The sequence below is a fragment of the Danio aesculapii genome, chromosome 7 (assembly GCF_903798145.1).
Source record: "Danio aesculapii chromosome 7, fDanAes4.1, whole genome shotgun sequence".
In the NCBI taxonomy this organism is placed as follows: domain Eukaryota; kingdom Metazoa; phylum Chordata; class Actinopteri; order Cypriniformes; family Danionidae; genus Danio; species Danio aesculapii.
In genome coordinates this window covers 37,239,255-37,260,057 of record NC_079441.1, presented here as the reverse complement: position 1 = coordinate 37,260,057, position 20,803 = coordinate 37,239,255, and the positions used below count along the sequence as shown (strand labels likewise).

Below are 20,803 nucleotides of genomic sequence, written 5' to 3'. Positions count from 1 at the left end.
TTTAATGTTAATGTTCTGTAAATGTTAAGTCAACTTGATGCGCAAGCAGTGACACAATACACGAATATTTATTCATTCATTCATTCATTCATTCATTCATTCATTCATTTTCCATAGGCTTAGTCCCTTTTATTCATCAGGGCTCGCCACAGCGGAATGAACCGCCAACTTGTCCAGCGTATGTTTTACACAGCAGATGCCCTTCCAGCTGCAACCCAGTACTGAGAAACACACATACACACTCATTTACACAGATACACTACAGCCAATTTAATGTGTAATAGACCTATAGTGCATGTGTTTTGGATTGTGGGGGAAACTGGAGCACCCAGAGGAAACCCACACAAACACTGGGAGAACATGCAAATTCCACACAGAAATGCCAACTGACAAAGCCGTGACTTAAACCAGCGACCTTCTTGCTGTGAGGCGAATGTGCTAACCACTGAGCAACCGTGTCACCCTTAATACAAGAATATTTAAAAAATATTACATTAACTTTTGACTCCAAATATTTGAACAGTATTGAATATTCTGTTCTTCTAATTCACAGAATACAGGCCTACGAGAACTTATTTGCATTAAATGGTTGCATTGCTCACATTAAATATTGCTGACTGATATCAATCAAGCCTATTTTTAATCATAAAGACCTGAATGATGCATGCAGCATTTGAATATGAGGCATGTAATTAATTATTAGTTAAGAACATTGCTAACATTCTAACATCACATCTTTTCATTCACACTGTCTGGCACCACAATTTGTGTTTAACACCACTGAAGAGAAACAGTTAAGTGTGAAACATTCCTTTACTCATTGTGTTTAAAATGATGGGCTTAGTGTAAAAAGCCCTCATGGAGGACAGCAAATCATTTTTTTTTTATTTAATAGCCACTACTAAAGAGAAAGATCCCAAACATGGCGTATTTCTTTAATTATGTTGGCTTGAAAACCCAATGCACTGAGTGTCTACTCTAGTAATATTTATTACAGCAGATTGTTAGTCTTATAGCTCAATTCCACTGACTGATAAAGTACAGTACGGTTTGGGTCGGTAAGGGTCACCTCGCGTTTCCACTACCAAGGGTACCCTTTTGGTGGGCGTGGTGTATGACAAAGTTTCAGTCGATGTCATTTTTGCTCGAGGAAATGTCTACATTACAGTAAAGCTGTACGGGTCGCTCACATATCATATGAGAAGCTCTTCTCACAACACAGATGCTTCATACACATAAATACTTGTGTAGAAATGTTTATTACTTCTATGAACATGAGTTGATTATAACTGCAGATCAATGACCGTGCGAAATAGCATATTGTAACATCTGTAATTATATAAAATAAATAAAATGCAATATATATAAACACATACAGCCCTTTACAGTCTCCGATATGATACCAACTACAGAAGAACTACACACAGCAGACATTTCGTCTGTATTTAGGTTAAAAAACCAACACTACATATAGCCTACAGTCAGAGCAAACCTCTTATCTGTGTCTTTAATGTGTGCACATGTAGCCTCTGTTAGAGAACAATTCCATCATTCTGAGTTCATAATAGTCCAAAAGGTGAGAATAATAGTTAAACATGGCAGTTTGTTCGCGTTTGTTGAAAAAATAATGTGCTCCTTTTTTTTTCGGCTTCTCCTTTGTTTCTGCACACTTCACTCTCGCGTTTGTCAGTGTCTGACAGGATCGGGTTTCAAAAGCACGCCAATAATCAAGCGCAGGCTATTATCATCAGCTCAAGAAGTTTGTTATTTCAGATATAGACGTGCAGCGAGCACAAGCAAGAAAGCGAAACCGCTCTCGCTTCAGACTGACTGGTAAAAACTAAGGGGCACAGGGTAAATCTGCTCTTCTTTTTGGCTTTGTGACTGTTCATCAAGACGACGACAAGGTTTGTTTGAGCCCGGGTCGATCATGGATTTTTATTATATATATAATTCCGCTGTAATCTCTCAGCTGTGCGTGTATTTTAAACATGTCGGCTCTTTTGTTTTCATACTGGCAAATTGCGTAAGCGAATGACGTATCTCTGTAAACCAATAGCGTTCAGCTGTGCATCTAGCTCCACCTTTTGGTACCCTTTCTCGTGTTTGCTACCCTTTCGAAAGTGGTACAGTTCGGTTCGGTACACCTTTTGACAGTGGAAACGGCCATAAAAGCGTACTGTACCACTCAGTGGAAACGGGCCATTAAAGTGAACACTGAGTGGTGGTCCCTCACGGTTGACTTTAGCCACAATATTCCTAACCATACCTCTTTTACCATTAGCTTGATACAAGGAAATGATGTGCCCATCAAAAGAAAGCCCAACCCCCTACGCAATACTTCATTTGAGTTGGAAGTACATCAATATACTGAAAGAACTCTGCAACTTCTTCTGGTTGACTTACTTTATACTTCTTCATCTGAGCCAAATTCCTAAACACCTCTTCTCTCCTAGAACTTTCATGATATAACCACCAAACTTTAGTCAAACATTCAGTATGGCCTGACTTGGTGCTCTATCTTTTCTAACTGATCCTACATTTAGTTTTCCAAAAATAACCTAAAAATTTGTAAAAATCCCTATGACTTAACATTGGTTCAAATTTTGTAACCTCATAACTCTGCATCTGACTGCCATACCCAGATAGCAGGTAGTAATCGGCCCAAGCTCGGCTGCCCTTTGGCGCCTCCGACTAGGCATCGGCGAGTGTTTTCCGGGCCGAGTATGGCCCACAGCTCGCTCTCGCACATGTGTTTGTAAAGCACTGGCCCGCTTTCTGTTAACCATATCTGGTCCGAGTCTGTCTGTAGAGTCTCCAATCTAATCCAGACTCCAATCCAAAACTCCAATCCAGGTGGTGGCGGTATTGCTAAAATGCTGGTTGCCAACCGCCATAAAGATTGCAAGAAGAAAAAGAAGTTTAATTTTGGATTCCGGTCAGAAAGTTAAGGTTTTTACTGCTTGTATATCGTATACTATGTGAATTTAGTGCTTAAAACATTTTCCACAGTGTTGGGTTGTAGCAGTGTTTAGTAATTTAAAGCAATTTGATACAAAATGCAACTTGTTTTAAAGAAACTGGACTGAAGCTAATTGATGTGTGTGCTAATGTTGCGTTACAAACACTTCTGAAAGTCCCTGTTCCTTTTACACAATGTTAGGTTGTAACAGTGTTTAGTTACTGAAAACTAATTTAATTATTTTAAAGAAACATGACTGGAATGAATTGATGTGTATGCTCACGTTACTTTAAAGAGTTTCTGTAGACGAATCCATTAACACTAACATGGCAAAACATGTGCTTTTTATTTCTGATTTAACTTAACATTATAAAGTACTGTGGGTGTTAAATCATTTTACAGGCGTATACTTATCCAACAGTAATAATTCATATGTGTACATAAAGTAATCGTTTTGAATTTATAAAATATTATTGTTTAACTTTGTTTATACCGTTCATCATGAAAAGTAATCGAAACTCGACACAGTTTACTATTCTCTTTAAATTATCTAAGAGAAATATATTAGTATGTGCTTTTATTCATGTGTTAGCCTATGTGAATCAATTATATCTTATGTTCAAGCTGTAATTTGTGCATGTAAAATTGAACGTCTTAAAGCAGATTTTGATGGGGGGTGTTTTTGGTTATTGACAGTTATAAATTGATTAAAATGAATGGGTAATGCACAGATACTGTACGTTCCAGTACGCCTAGGAACATTTACAGTCCTTGTTCCAGTGCAGTTGGAGATCAAGACAGAACTTGCTGCAACTCGTCATGTCTTTATAAGAATTCAAAACGATCATTACATTTTGTAAAGTCTTAATGCAGCTAGAAAATAAAGATCAACTAGAGAACATCAGCAGTATCTAACCCACTGTTGTATTTACACAAGATGTATAAGAATAAGCTACAGGTTGATTTATAGTAATTCATTATTTGTCTTTTTGTTTTTAGCACTACTGACTGAAGTATTAAAATCACAAGAGGTCATAAAGCAGCAACTGTTGCTGATTCTTAAAAATCAGCATAAACTAAATGGTACTCTGCAGCGTGATGACATTCCAGAAGCAAGCACATTTGACCTTCCTCTGTGCAATTTTTCTGATTTGGAAAAGCTAGAAAATCAGCTAAGGAAGCAGCCCGAACAAATGAAGAAATTGGTAAGTTCAAGCTCTTGCGTATTTTAAACTTTTTTTTTTTTATTTTAAAGTTTAATTTTATTTATTTGTTTTTTGTTTTGCTTTGTAGGTAGCCTACTTTGGAATTATTGGTGGGTTTTCCACTAAAGAAGCAGTGGGGCAAACTTAAAAAGTGGCCTTTCGTGCACTCACCCTTAGGACTGTCGTAGTCAGTAAGTTGATTTTAAATATACATTTCAATACATTTTACCGCTGTTTTTCATCTGTGCCAAAATACCTTTATAAGCAGAATGTGTATTTAAATCATTAACCAGAGGAACAAAAAAATCTATATATAAAGTAATTTTAAGTCCCATTTAGGTTGTACTGATGTGAGAGCAAGAATGTTTCTTTTTTTTTTCTTTCTTTAACATTTGTACTTGTTCTCTACTAAAGAGGTTGAAAAATACATCACAAGGTGGCTACAACTTGCTCCTGATAGGGATGGAGGAAGGAAGGAAAGAGGGAAAGCCAATGTGGCAAATGTCTAAATCACAATTTTTTATATATTTTTTAAAGTTCTAAAACATTTTAAGTGTATTAAGATTCCCTGATACTTGAGCAATTTTATATATTTTACATGGGTATTTTCGGGGCCGGAATCGGGCAGTGAGTCCACAGGCATCCGGCCTGAGTACGGCAGCCGGAGTCGAGTTGAGGGGTAAGTCTCCGGCAGGCGAGAATCTAGTCTAAACTGGCCCGAGTGTATTTTGCTATCTGGGTAAAGACTTGAGGCTGGGCTCATTTAACTAAGTGTACTGACCAGCCAATAAAAAAAGGCTTTTTAACTTCCTAGATACAGCCTATCAGCCAGTTACAGCACACTAGCAACTGCCCCCTAGACTTCTACTGTAAAAGACTGAAATGGCTACATCTTGATCAGGACAATGTGGACAAACAGGGCTGGGCTGGTTGGTCTCAGACTGTCAATAACTCCTTAAATGTCAACTTGGCAACAATCCAGCCATGCCCTAGCAACCATTTAGACTACCCTAGCAACCTATTTCTAAAAAGTATTTCTTCAAATCTGAATGTGACTGAAGCCTGCCAAGCAAGTCTCAAGCAACAAAATAGAACACCCTTGCTGTTTATTAAGATGTAAGATAGAAATAGTGACATGGTAGTCATGCTAGAAACATGTCAACAACATGATGATCCTGCTAATGGTATGTTAGTAACATTCTAATTATGCTAGCAACATACTATTAACATGATATCCAGGTGAAGTTTTGGCTCCTTGCCTCTGTCCCCTCTGGCTTGCCTAGTTGGGACTGGTGAAGCTATGCAATGTTGAAGTTGTTCTTCAGTGGATCTGCCCTAACATCATTTGCATTAACTGATCTGAACTTTACTGAACTGAATCTTGACAGTGACATTTATACTAAACTGCACTGAAGCGTTCTACATTATTTTCATCCCTGTGTGAATTGCTGGAATGTTCCACAATTTAAAATATTACTGTATGGTTTATTCTCTATTCATCTATGTTAAGCTGTTTTGTCACAATTGACATTGTAAAGAGCACTATAGAAATAAGAATGAATTGAATAGCCATGCTAGCAATGTATTATCATCTCACTGATGTGTTAGTAACACGCTAATCATACCAGCAAAATACTAGTAACCACTCAGAGGACCCAAGCAACTGCCCAGCATCCATCCAGATCACACAAGCAAAGGACTTTCTTTCTTCTTTTGAATTCAAAATAAGATTGTTAAAGAAAGTTGGCTATTGACTTCCATCATATTTGTATTTTCTATTATGGGATTCAATGATTACAGGTTTCAACTTTTCCTTAAAATAATAAAGAAACTTATAACAGTTTGGAGCCACTTGAGAGTGAGTAAATTGTAAGTTAAATGTAATTTTTGGATAAAACCTAAAGTTTGGGTTTGCAAACTACTTAACCAAAAATAAGGGCAATTATTATTTTTTTTTTTGTTTTTGCTCCCATTTTCATGAGGTGAACTCAAAGATCCTAAAACTTTTTTGTATGTACACAAAGTTCCTCTCAAATATTGTTTACACATTTGTCTATATCTGTGTTAGTAAGCACCTTTCTCATTTGGGTGGGATATGAAAATCTGTCAGTATGTGGTATAACTACCATTTGCCTCACACAGGGCAACACCTCTTCTTCACAATTAGTCAATCAGGTTGTTTATTATGGCCTCGTCTTCAATGGCTGTGCGAAGTTGCTGAATATTGGCATGAACTGGAACATGCTGTTGTACATGACAATTCAGAGCATCCCAGACATGCTCAATTGGTGACACGTGCACTGAGGGTGCTTGCCATGCAAGCAGTGGGATGATTTCAGCTTCCAGGAATTGTGTACAGGTCTTTGAAAGAAGGGGGCGTGCAATATCAAGCTGCAACATGAGGTGATGTTTGTGGATAAATGGCAAAACAATGGGCCACTCAAGTTGGTTACAATGACAATCTGCAATCTAAAGCCCAATGAGGATGACATGCATGCAGATGACCTTCCCTGAGGCAGTTTCTGACAGTTATGTGCTATATTTTTTGGTTATATAAAACTGTTGCAGCAGCTGTCCGTATGGTGGAGACCACCTTGGAGGAGAAGGGATATGGTGGTCCTGGGCTGGAGTAATTATACATGGTCTGCTGTTGTGAGGCCCATGGATGTACTAACAAATGCCTTTGAAGACATCTTATGGTAGAGAAATGCTCCCTTAAAACTTGTGACATCTGTGACATTGTGCTGCATGATAAACCTGCACATCTTAAGAGCTGTTTAAACCTGGTCACTTCATACTTTTATTCTGATCGGGTAGATCTCTGATTGTGAAAAGGACTGGTCTAAATGCCATTCAAAACGCATCCCAGACTGAGTTAAATCTGATCGCTCAGACCACTTCAGTGGATGGGTTTGTTTTTGGGGGAGTTTGTCAAAAACAAATTAATTGAAACATTTTACAGTTTTCAATGATGTCTTACATCTGACAAAAATAGATGTTTCATGTAGCCTATAATGAAAGTAATCACAAAGCCTGCCTTGTGCGCTTGTAACCCAGCCAGCATTTCTTGTTTTTAAAAGATGTCTAATAGACGTCTAAACATAGTTCTTAATAAATTTGGGCTGTTAGTGAAAATCTAATAGACGTCTAAGAATAGGCCAAAACTAGACTAGTCATCAAATAAACAGGAATGACTAAAAGTCTGTCTCATTTGTCTATTGGATGACTAGTCTTAGATGTCTATTAGATTTTCACTGAAAGCCCAAGCTTAGCCTTGTTTTAGCCAAGCTGTCTATTAGATGCCTATTGAACACAAAGATGTTTGCTGGGAATAATGTTTTACACTCTGCATATAAAATAATTTGAATGCCAAATAAGATATACAGCTTGCGTTTATATGGATATCATTCATTTATTCATTTTCTTTTCAGCTTAGTCCCTTTATTAATCTGGGGTCGCCACAGCGGAATGAACCGCCAACTTATCCAGCACATATTTTACGCAGCGGATGCCCATCTGGGAAACATTTAGCCTACCCAATTCACCTGTACTGCATGTCTTTGGACTGTGGGAGAAACCCACGCAAATGTGGGGAGAACATGCAAACTCCACACAGAAACGCCAACTGACCCAGCAAGGGCTCGAACCAGTGACCTTCTTGCTGTGAGGCGACAGCACACCCTACTGTGCCACCGCGCCGCCTCTATAAATATCAATATTAAATGAATAAAATGCAGTGTTTCTGCTGCTTTACTTGATGTAACCTAGTTACAGAGACACATTTTGTATGTTGTGTAGTGTAAATGAAAACGTTTTCACAAATCAGATAGCTATCAGAGTAGAGAAAATGCATGAAGAGGTTTAAATAGGCCCTTAAGCTGCGGTCACAATAGAGTTTGTGCTTGGAAAATTCAGTTGTACGGCGCTGCAAAAAGGGGCAGGATTAAACATGATGATTAGACATTCAAAAAAGCAAGCAATAGGTTCATATTTTAAATTTCTGTACAGAGAGGTCATGTTTTGATCCTCGATTGGTCTCACGCAGTCAAGTGATGCCATTTTGCAGGTCAGATCACCAAGCTTGAACTTTCCAACGCAGCAATCTGCGAAACTTGATGCACGACCTTGGGTTTCCGGTCTGACGCATTCGTGTGCATATGAATGGAAGTCTATGGTGTCTAGTGTGACCGCAGCTTCAGAGTGGCTTTTTATTGTGCCAGCCCAAGCCCCACCTGTGCAATAATCATGCTGTCTAATGAGCATCTTAGTATGCCACACCTGTTGGATTATCTCGGCAAAGGAGAAGTGCTCACTAACACATTTAGGCAAATGTGTGAACTATTGTTGAGAGAAATAGGCCTTTCAAGTGCTTATCTCATGAAAACTAGAAGTGTTGCATTTATATTTTTGCTGAGTGTATGTCTATTAAAAACACCATGAGTACGGTGAGTGTTTATGAATCGATCACCAATGAAGCCCACTTCACAGGAAACAAGAGAATAATTACAGCGTTAAAAGACTATTCATTACACCTTTAGAGCAGAGAATGTCATCACAAACGTTCACACACTCACAAGATGGAGAGGAAAGCAGTGATTGATGGCAGCATCACGAGCTGAAATGATGGCCATACTCTGCCATCTATAGACAAGATCATTTGGTGAATCATCATGGGATTTACAGCTAAACAATGCAACTTCTCTTCCAGAACAATTGATTGAGTTTGGCGTCAAAATTAAATGTCAAAAACATTCCAAACATAAAACTGAAAGTGGAAGAAGCAGTTGGGTGAACAGCTGCCTGGTAAGACCATGAATAGTGAATATCAACAAAGGACTTGTCATTTCCTTTTCATATTTTTCACAATCTCAAAAACACACGCATGAAAACAAACTCTTCTGAAGCAAAAGCGTTTTACTGACGTATCAAAGCTGACATTTAAAAACCTCTCTTACACTTCGGCTGGCGAAGGAAACTGACTTCAAAATGAGCTTTGATGTGGAGTCGAGAGAGAGAGCGACTGTAAGCGTTTAATGGGCGAGCGAGTACACTGGAGCTGAGTTGAGTTGGACATGCCTCAAATTCTGAACAAAAATAGTGTGTGTCATAGTTTGAGGATGAAGTGAGTGGTCCAGACAGAAGAGCAGATCTGAGTCCATCAATGTGTGTCTGTCCTTAGCTGTCTCTGACCTGTCTATTACACAACAAAGATAGGTGAAAAACAAATAATGGCATGTTTTACTGTATGTGATCAATTGTTACAACAAACCTAACAATAAAATCTGTTGTATATTTGATTCATTATTACTTATTTCACATTGATTTTGACGTCTCTATTAAATGGATCTTTTAAAAACTAATTTTAGATTTATTTTTAGATTGTGTGTGTGCATCTTTGATGGCACCTCTAAAAATAAATAACAATAATTCATTCATTCATCCATTTTCCTTCTGCTTAGTCCCTTTATTCATCAGGGGTCGGCATATGTTTTACACAGCAGATGCCCTTCCAGTTGCAACCCAGTACTGGGACACAACCATGCACACTCATTCACTCACATTCACCTCGGCCAATTTAGTTTATTCAATTCATCTGCAGGGCATGTCTTTGGACTGTGGGGGAAACCAGAGCACACGGAGTAAACCCACACGAACACGGGGAGAACATGCAAACTTCACACAGAAATGCCAACTGACCCAGCCGGGACTTGAACCAGCAACCTTCTTGCTGTGAGGCAAAAATGAACTGTGCCACCGTGTCGGCACTAACAACAATAATATTCATTCCAATAATTATAAATATTATGATAAATTAAATAAAAATGATGAAATAAATATAAAAAATATGTCTGCAAAACTTCTCAGTATTTTACTAACTTAATAAAAATGTGTGGCATACAACAAATTGACAAACAACAAATGGCTCTATTTAACCCCACAACAACTTTGAAAAGCTTGCTCTGTCAGACCCAACTTCATATCCATTGACTCTTGCTGGCCCTGAAGAATAATTTTTTTTTAAATGTATGTTTTGGATGTATTAACAAAAATTTGTAACAAAATTTGGTTTAAAAACAACAAAATATTTTAGATTATGTAAATCTTTCAGGAAATTCAAATTTCAAAGTTATTTGATGTGATGGATGGCTGTACTGTATGCGTATATGCGAGTTCAGCATATCTTCAATTTCACTCTTTTATTTAAATTAATAATAACAAAAAAAAACATGAATTAACATCTCATGCAATCACCCAATCAGTGATTTGATGATGGAAAGGAGTTAATAAAACAGCTTGTAAACAATAGGAGTAAAATTAGAAAAAAGAAAGTATCCAGTCTGCAGCATCTCATTTCATTAAAATGCTTTGTTAATGCTTTAAGCTGAAGGAAAATTATCAGGTTGATAGAAAGTGTTCGTGTGGGTTTCCTCTGGGTGCTCCGGTTTCCCCTCACAGTCCAAAGACATGTGTTATATGTGAATTGGATAACCTAAATTGGCCGTAGTGTGTGAATGCGTATGGGTGTTTCAAGGTACTGGGTTGCATCTGGAAGGGCATTCGCTGCATGAAACAAATGCCGGAATAGTTGGTGGTTCATTCCACTGTGGCGACCTCTGATAAATCAGAGACTAAGCTGAAAAAAAAAAAAGAATAAACTACATATTTAACCTTAAAGTAAATAACCTACAGCAGCATAAGTTGCCGACTCCAGTCAGCCAACAACGGCAAACAGAAGCTACAATTCACACAAGCTCACCAAAATTTAACCTCATTCTGTGGTCTCCTGTAACATGGTAGTAAGAATTTGGCATAAATAATATGAAAGCACAGATTAGTTATGCCTTGTTATAATGGTTAAGGCTGCTGGTGATGTAAAGGTCTAGGAGTTTTATTGGCACACTTTGAGCCCCTTAGTATCATGTTTTTTGACCCTTTCGTAAAGGTACCCAGCACAACAGAGAATCATCACTTGCACATGCAACAAGCCAGGGAAACGAATATGCAGGAAGTGACATTTTTAATTACACAGCTGAAACACAGCACTTTAATAATTTAATGATGGCGCACAGAAATGTAAATGGCCAATACAGCTTTCTTCTTCAAGCAAGAAACTACCAAGTATGCATGCTATTGGTAGTGGAAAAGCAAGCTTGACCAGGGTGAATTGTACCAAATCTTACTGTACTGTTCAGTGGAAACAAGGAATTAATCACCACTGCCTATTGTGTACTGTTGTAGACCTTGTCCATCTCTATAAAACCACAGCGTATCCATCTGGATATCAGCAGGATAACTTTCACAAAGCTCAAATAATCACAATCTGGTTTCCTCAACACAACATCAGGTTTACTAATTAGCTTCAAATATCCTTCACAGTCACCAGAGCTCAATCCAATTGTGCACCTTTGGTATATGGTGGAGTTGGATGATGAATGTGAAGCCAACAAATCTGCGGCAAACTAACTTGTTTAATCAATGCCATGTAGTGTTAAGGCCATTCTGTAAAAGGGGGTACTAGCAACAGAGTAGCTGGCAAGCTGAGATCATGATGCTTAATGATTAACTAATGATTAACTGATGCTAATTAGCATTAACAACATAATAAATTCTCAGGTACGAAGTATGAGGGCACCCTGGTTTTCTGAATTTACAGTTAGGTCCATAAATATTTGGACATCAACATGATTCTCACATTTTTGGCTCTATACACCAACACATTCGATTTGAAATGAAACGAACAAGATGGGCTTTAACTACAGACTGTCAGCTTTAATTTGAGGGTATTTACAAATCAGGTGAACAGAGTAGGAATTACAACAGTTTGCGTTTGCCTCCCACTTGTTAAGGGTCCAAAAGTAATTGGACAGAATAATAATCATAAATCAAACTTTTACTTTTTTTTTTTTTATTCAAGTTTTTTTTTATTGTTTTCTTCTGGTTCATGACAAAATAATACAAACACATATTACAAGTGATCAGTTGTGACCTACTAAATGTAAAGCCAGAATGTATACAGTGGTTACTAGGACAAAAGTACAATATTATTAGAAGAACCTGGTGAGTAGTTTTAAATTGTGTTACAAGACATCGTCACATAAGACCAAAAGTCTTTCCACACTGGGATACATACAGTTCCTGCTTGTTCTTGGGGCATTTTCCCTTCAGTTTTGTCTTCAGCAAGTGAAATGCAAGCTCAATCAGGTTCAGATCAGGTGATTGACTTGGCCATTGCATAACATTCCACTTCTTTCCTTTCAAAAACTCTTTGGTTGCTTTTGCGGTATGCTTTGGGTCATTCTCAATCTGCACTGTGAAGCACCGTCCAATGAGTTCTGAAGCATTTGTGATCTTAATATGAGCAGAAAATATTGCCTGAAACACTTCAGAACTCATCCTGCGGCTTTTGTCAGCAGGCACATCATGAATAAATACAAGAGAACCAGTTCCATTGAGAGCCATACATTCCCACACCAGGCCACTACTACCACCATGCTTCACTGCTTAGGATCATGAGCAGTTCCTTTCCTTCTCCACGCTCTGTTCTTCCCGTCACTCTGGTAGTTGATCTTGATCTCATCTGTCAATAAGATGTTGTTCCAGCACTGTGAAGGCTTTTTTAGAACTCTAATGTGGCCTTCCTGTTTTTGAAGCTCACCAATGGTTTACATCTTGTGGTGAACCCTTTGTATTCACTCTGGTATAGTCTTCTCTTGATTGTTGACTTAGATATACATACACCTATCTTCTGAAGAGTGTTCTTGACCTGGCCAGCTGTTGTGAATGGTGTTTTTTTTCACCAGGGAAAGAATTCTTTGGTCGTCCACCACAGTTGTTTCAGTCTTCCAGGTCTTTTGGTGTTGCTGAGCTCACTGGTGCATTCTTTTCTTTTTAAGAATGTTCCAAACAGTTGTTTTGGCCACTCCTTATGTTTTTGCTATCTTTCTGATGGGTTTTTGTTTTTACAGCCTAATGATGGCTGGCATGACTGATAGTGACAGCTCTTTAAGAGTTGAGAGTAACAGATTCCAAATGCAAACAGCACACTTGAAATGAACTCTGGACCTTTTATCTGCTTATTGTAATTGAGACAATGAGAGAATAACACACACCTGGTCATGGAACAGCTGAGGAGCCAATAGTCCAATTACTTTTGGATCCTTAACAAGTGGGAGGCACATATGCAAACTGTTGTAATTCACACAGCGTTCACCTGATTTGGATGTAAATACCCTCAAATGAAAGACGACAGTCTGCCGTTAAAGCACATCTTGTTCATTTCAATTCAAATCGATTGTGTTGGTGTATAGAGCCAAAAATGTTAGAATTGTGTCAATGTCCCAATATTTATGGACCTAACTGTATATATTTGCTTTTTGATGGTTTCAGTCCAAATGGAATACTTGTCTTGGAAACTACCCAACCTGAAGGAATAAGCATAAGAGCGAGAAAGTGTCAAATGAAAGAAAAGCGAGTGTAATTATGACAGCTCACAATTTTGCGAGCACATGGAACATTTAGACAGATGAGCCTGCAGCTGTGCCAGCTTGTCTGGAGCCCCTCCTCTCTCGTTCTCCGCTGTCTGTTATTGGTCTGTGCCTCTGTGACAGCTGCTCCACTACTGCTCTCACCTCTTCTGCTGCATCCCTCTATTTGCACAGAGCAGGAGAGGAGGAGAAAGGGAGAGTGTGTGTGTGTTTGAGAGAGAGAGAGGCAGAGGATCACCTCTTCTGCTGCAGAGCTCCGTGCAGTTGCTCCTGTCTGTCTCTGAGTTGGCTCTGCAGGTGCTGGATCTCTCGTTGATAACTCGCTGATTTCCCCGCAAAGTCCTCCTCCTGCTCGCGGAGACGCCGACCCAGTGCACATACACTCGCTGATGCTTGCTGTTTGTACACCTAGAGCGGCCGTGAGAGAGATATGAAAACAGTTGAACTGGAGAGCTCTGAGGAACGTTGGAGTATCACTTAAACTAATCAAAGGACAACAAAATAACTCAAACAACCCTGGAGGAGCCGGAGACAGAGACCACAGAGCACGGTAAGACTAGAAAGAGTGCTGTTGTGTGTATCTATATGTGCGGAGACATGCTCATCATCTGTCTAGATGAGGTCAAGTCTAACCAATGTAGAAAAAGTGACTGAAACTATTATTACCTGTATAGAGAGAAGCACTGGAGGAAGGGGAGGGTACAGAAGGAATGAAGAAGGTGTGAATTTTATAGTTTAATCCATCAGATTGTAAATCTTTATGATGGAATATTTTAAACTTGGCTTGTTACTTTGTGACTGAAACATAATAAGCACAGGAACACAACAGGTTAGAGGCAATGGAGTTAATGTAGATGAATGAAACGGAGATCTGCAGTGATATGCTGAACCGCAGACTCAGGGCAGATGCATTACGGAGAGGAACAGATGTTGGCCTGTCTGCTGCTAAAACAGATGTGAGCTATTTAGATAAACAAACACGCACATTTGCGCAGATCTCATGGTTTCCAGGGAGAGGCAGCCTGTTGATGTAACTCATCTTCATATAGCAGAGGGCAATGAGACAATTACAGCCGCATGAGTAAACGCGAGTAGTCAGAGACGCTCAGCCAATAAATGCCTCATCGTAAATATATGACACCGGGGAGAATATGAGATGGATGTAGGAGAAGAAATTAAGCGCAAGGAAAAGCCAGTAGAGGAAAGAAAATGGAAAGAAAAGCCTTAAGTAAGGGGGGAAAATAGAGTGACAGATAAGTGGATGTTGAGAGTTGTGCTCCTTGGTAACGCAAATGTGATTTCCTTCAGAGATCAAAACCCTGAGGGAGAAATGCACAAACGAACATCTAATAATAACTGGGAAAATTTCCACATGCATGTAAACGTGAAAGCACACATGCATGCGTTTAGAGTTCTGATTAGCAGTGTGTTGGCCTTTAATTTACCGCATGTGTTGTCATATCTGTTTTGAGCAGAGAATGAGCATGTGTGAAAAAACAGAGATTGTGTTTGTGTGTTAATAAGGTTTGACTGTACTCTGTGGGGCTTTAGATCACATAGGTCCAACCTTTCCCTCACATATCGATCAATAACACCGCACACAAACATGCCTCAGTCAACAGCTCTTTTATTGCATGTGTCTGAGAGCATTCAATTATAGCAATTCAGAGTCTCTCTGGTCCTCTTTTCTTCCAAAACCTCACTGCGACAGCACTGTAAGTCAGGTATTATTGTTGTGTTTGTGAGTGTGTCTAGGAGCCTCTGTGCAGCCACCAGGAAAACCACAAAACCAATAAGGAAAATTGAATTAATATTACATAGAGACATGCCAACTTTAAGCAATTTCGGTGACCTCTTGATGGACTGCAATCAGATTTCTGCACTATTAAAATTTAGTGATAATTTTACATTTCATTTACATGATTCAGTTTCATCTTGTGATAGGTTAAGAAACTCTCATCAACATGGTAAGTCTGTTAATTGCAGATGTTAGCAGCTTCGTCTTTCTGTTGTTTCTCTTTTGTGCTATTGAATGTTTTATATGTTCTTCTGAGCCATGGAGCTTGTTAATGCAAAACTTCATCCTCGCAGCTCCCAAGGTATCCTAATGATGTACCAAAACTAGTGCTGTCGAAATGAATAGGCCCTCCTTATGGCTAGACACTCTTTCAGACAGTGGTCAGAATGAGGCCGTTGGGAATCCCTTGGGAACTTAAACCTCTCAACTGTAATTCAACCAGATACATTTCTTTCTTGAGAAGAAAATGACTTCTCTAGTCAATTCTGTAAAAGAAACATCTTAAAAATATTTCTATTTTTTTTGCGCCCTAAAAGATTAACATAATTATTAGACATGCTTTTTGTTTTGAAATGCCTGTTGAGAGTTTCATTAGTATGCTGTCAAGTTTTTTAGTATGCCGTCTAAAGAAAACATTGTGATCCATCCCTGATTCTGTGTATGCTGTTGTCAAAATGATAATAATTTTTACATTTGAAATTATTTTAGGTTACATTTTATTATTAGCATTTTTTTTTTCTTGAATCTCAAAACAAAAAGGTCAAGACACAAATAATCATGAAATTTCTAATTATTCTAATGTTCTGTCTTTAAAACTTCTTTTAAAAAGTAATTAAGAATAAGATTTTCTAGAATTGTTTGATTTTAGTTCTGTTTGCTATATGTTGATAGCTTGCTTATCTCGCTTTTTAGAATTGATATTTCTGCTCTTTCAACAGTGGCAGGAAATGTTTAGATTTAATTAAACTTTTTGTACTGGTAAACTGGTGATGTTTAATGAGGGAGCCAAGTGCAAAAATTATGAACTAAATCTTTCTCATTAGGCTTCTATGTAGTATGACACAATTGACAAAAAAAAATGTATCGGAACTATGTTTCCAATACATACCTGTAGACTCTAGATTTTGTTAAAAAAAAAAAATGTCCTTAATGTTTTCTTGAGACTCATTAATCTTATTGCTGCTTTCCACCTGAATGCCATCCATCAGTCTAATGTTGAACTGACAGATTTAGCACATCCACTAATTTTGAAACACTTTTCTAATCTTAACATGAAAGATTTAGTCACTAAAATTTCTTGTTTGATACTATATTAATATTATGTAATACCATTAAAAATAATAATTAAAAAAACTCTTAGATGGCAAAGCTAAATTACTCCAGTCTTTAGTGTCACATGAAACTTCAAAAGTCATTCACATATCCTGATTTGGTAGTTCTTATTATTCTTATTGTTGAAAATATTTTGTGGAGCTCATGATAGCCTCATTTATTAATAAATAGAATGTTCAAAAGAACAACATTTAGTTTTAAACTGAAAACTCTAAATATCTTTATTAATACATTGGCCATTTTAATCTATCCTTGCTGAAAAAAAATTACTTTACTTTTAGAAAATAATTTGACTTACCGCAAAGCTTTTGAATAGTTGTGCATATAATAATTTTAAAAATGCATTTAAAGAACGTTCAGTGTTGGAAAATGAAGATTAATCATATAATGTGCAAGGAAGCCACTGCAGTAAATCAAATGCTGTCAGAAGTTTAGATCCACAGCAGATGTGTCACTAATGATATAAAGACTGCTGTGATTGTGGGGAAAGGTTACACCAGTCCAAATAACTAATCAAAGCAAATTGTGCTTTTGAAAAATTCACATACATTTCAGAGGGAAAAGTAGGGAAGACTGAGGTTAATTTACTGAAGAACATGGAGGTTTGCTTTCTGATGAAAGTTGAAAAGGTAATTCTAAAACAGCGATAAGCATTTATAATATCTCCTAAGGACTGAGAATGAGATGGAAAATGTGCTTTCTTTCTCTAAAAATATCATTTGTGTCACCAGTATTAGAGGTGATGGCAGACCCTGATCAGATGATAAGAGTCCAATAGTGTAGTGAACGATATCTCATGCACTGCATCTGAATATGTCAACTTTCATATGAAATAGTATGGTTAAAAGTAAATAAATACAATGTGAACAGAATAGGGCTTTTCCAGCCTGGTCTCACAAGGAAAACATAACATTTTGTCAGTTTAGTGATTAATTTGTACAAATTCAGTTATTCGAAAACGTACAATTTTTAAAAGGAGGAGTGGAACCAAACCCCACCCCTAAAGCCAACCCATATTTAAAAGTGACGAGTTAAGCTGCAGTCACGCTGGGCTTTTGTCCCCGTAGACTTCCATTCATATGCATGCGAATGCGTCAGACCGGAAACGCAGGGTCTTGTGTTAAATTTCGCAGTTCGCTGCGGTGCAAAATTCAAGCTTGGTGAACTCTGACCTGCGAAATCGCATCACTTGACTGCGTGAGACCAATCGAGGATCAAAACAGGACCTCTCTGGACAGAAATCTAAAACATGGAGCAAATCGCTCGCTTTATTAAATGTCTAATCGTCTTGTTTAATTCCGCCCCTTTTCGCAGCGCCGTACGACAGAATTTCGCACACACAAACTCCAGTGTGACCGCAGCTTTACCGTGAGATAGCATTGGCTTTTTACAATTGAAATATCTAACCTAGTTAACTCATGTTTCACACTGTGCATTCCTTAATATCTTTCTTTGCACTTTCCCAGTCAAGATTATTTTTTTCTGGCGTATCATTTTTCCTTTCTTTTCTTGGACTACAAGCACAACAATGAAACGGTATCAACACTACAATTCACCATCACTTGTCATTTGAAATGCTGAAAAGACATTGTTTATAAAATGCACATAGCTTCCTTGACAGTATAAAACAGGAGGCACATGTTACTTATGGTTGCTAATCATCTAGCGCCAATGATGTTGCATTTTCACACTGTGCACAAATTTGGCCCTGCAATGCAGTGTTAGCACCACTGTTTGGTTCTATGCTCTGGTGCAAGGTTTCATAAGCCTTGGTAAAAAGTGGGCTATCTCTGCTCCGCTACCTCTGCTATGTTAAATGAGTAGCATGTCTGAATTCATAGTATTTATAATAAGTAGCTACTTTCACAGAATTTCTAGAGAGATCACTGCAACGAGACCATGCGATAGTAACATACTTTATTAGTCATAAAGTCAAATATAATACCAACTCAACTGAGTAATTATACTTAAGTATTATAAAATAAGAATGAAATGTATTACAGAGATATTGCAACACTTAATAAGTTAAAATGTCAGATGTTATCCCACACAACAGGTAATGCATATGCTTAGTCTAAGGCAGGGGTGACCAACCCTGTTCCTGGAGATCGACCTTCCTGCAGGTTTCAGTTGCAACCCATATCAAACACACCTGCCTGTAATTATCAAGTGCTGTTCAGGTCCTAATTAATTGGTTCAGGTCTGTTTGATCAGGGTTGGAGCTGAACTTTGCAGGAAGGTTGATCTCCAGGAACAGAGTTGAGCACCACTGGTCTAAGGTTTACCTCAGGATTTGAGCAACAATTATGTTTCTAAAATATTTGTCAAGATGAGACTTTGTATTCATCTTGTGACAATTTGCCTCTTTCTTGCCTCTTTTTCTATTAGACCATCACATCAGAGGAATTTTAAGAAATGGATTCTTAATAATCAAGATAAACAATAGACATTTTTGCTGTTGTTTTCTGCTGTCCATTTGAGGATTTTTAGGTTGGATTTTTTGGTAGTTCATTGGCCTATAACACCTGGGCAACCAATACACCAATGAACACTTGAACTTACAATTTACAATGAAATTACAATTAAAACAAATTTTGGGCAAATTTACGTTCTTGAGGAATGTTGAGTAATGTATATTGTACCTTGTTGAGAAATAAATGATCTACTTTTCAAATGTTGAATGATAAGAACTTGTTGTATCTCTCATTTGTAAGTCCCTTTGAACCAAAAGTGTCTGCTAAATGAATAAATGTAAATGTACCAACATTTGTGTATGTTGGTGTTCTTTGCAGCTGTCATTGGCACTATTTCAGTTGTTTCTCCTTTTAACTTGTCTATGAACTGCAAATGACCCTCATTTTCTGTAGAACGTATAAGAAAAACACTAATTCTCACTCTATCCCCATCTCCCACGTAGCTTCCACTTAGACGCCAAACCTACAGAGCCTTTTTTCCTCAAATCTTGGTTACAAAAGCATCTTTGAAGCCACGGGCCCCGCTTGGGGACTTGTGAGTTAGAGCTGCTACAAACAACACACACACACACACACACACACACACACACACACACACACACACACACAATACAGAGTAGCTACTTCCCTAAGGGACTTGTTACGTACAAACAGACTGGATACGTGATCTATGGCATCTTCATTCTGCCTATCCTGTTTGAGTGAGGAGGATGAAGACTTTTACACCCACACCACTGTCACTAAGGCTGTCTATGAGATCATGAGGATCTTTTATATATTAGATAGGCATCACTGGGAGATTACAAAAAGATAAATCTGTATTAATATTCTCAAACAGATTGAGTCCTCTACCTAATACCAAGACAACACCAGGCTGATGTTTGTAATCGACAGACAAAAATACAGGTGAACAGGCTGATGGGATAAACATTTTCATTAAATGAAAGCACAGAAACTCTTAATGCAACTGAAACAAGAGATCAGGGATCATTTTGGAAAATGTAGTTCACACCTTCACACAACACATGAAGAATTCATTTTATTTTGTATTATATAAATTTATATTATAGCGACACTGGTTAGCACTGTCAACTCACAGCAAGAAGGTTGCTGATTCGAGTCCCAGCTGGGTCATTTGTCATTTCTCCTAGTGTCTCCTATTGCAAGTTCTCCCAGAGTTCGCGTGGGTTTTTTCCAGGTGCTCTGGTTTCCCACACAGTCTAAAGACATGGTATAGGTGAATTGAATAAACTTAATTGTCCATAGTGTATGTGTGTGACTCGGTGTGTATGGATGGTTCCAAGTGCTGGGTTGCAGCTGTAAAACGTATGCTGAATAAGTTGGCGATTCATTCCGCTGTGGCGACCCCTGATGAATAAAGGGACTACGCCAAAGGAAAATGAATGAATGAAACTTATATTATATGACTCTAATTACAGTTCTGATGGCTTAGTTAAAATAAGTACTTTAACAGAATAATATTTGAGTTAAACTGAATTCTGTTGCCAAATTATGAAATAATGTCTACCGTATAACATAAAAAAAAT

At 37.9% G+C, this 20,803-nt stretch overlaps 2 protein-coding genes across 3 annotated transcripts in view; one reads left to right on the top strand and one right to left on the bottom strand.

Moving 5' to 3' along the window:
* The window catches only part of cep89 (centrosomal protein 89), a 99,265-nt gene that overhangs the window by 17,284 nt on the left and 61,178 nt on the right, over positions 1–20,803 (bottom strand). For both annotated transcript variants that reach the window (XM_056461821.1, XM_056461822.1), the window contains one exon: positions 13,891–14,060. In XM_056461821.1, the coding sequence (XP_056317796.1) occupies positions 13,891–14,060 (170 nt within the window). The remainder of the gene's footprint in view (positions 1–13,890; positions 14,061–20,803) is intronic.
* zgc:165481 (uncharacterized protein LOC100073327 homolog) overlaps positions 14,056–20,803 on the top strand; it is an 18,248-nt gene continuing 11,500 nt past the window's right edge. Inside the window, exon 1 of the mRNA XM_056461823.1 lies at positions 14,056–14,202. The gene's annotated coding sequence lies outside the window, so the exon portion shown is untranslated. The remainder of the gene's footprint in view (positions 14,203–20,803) is intronic.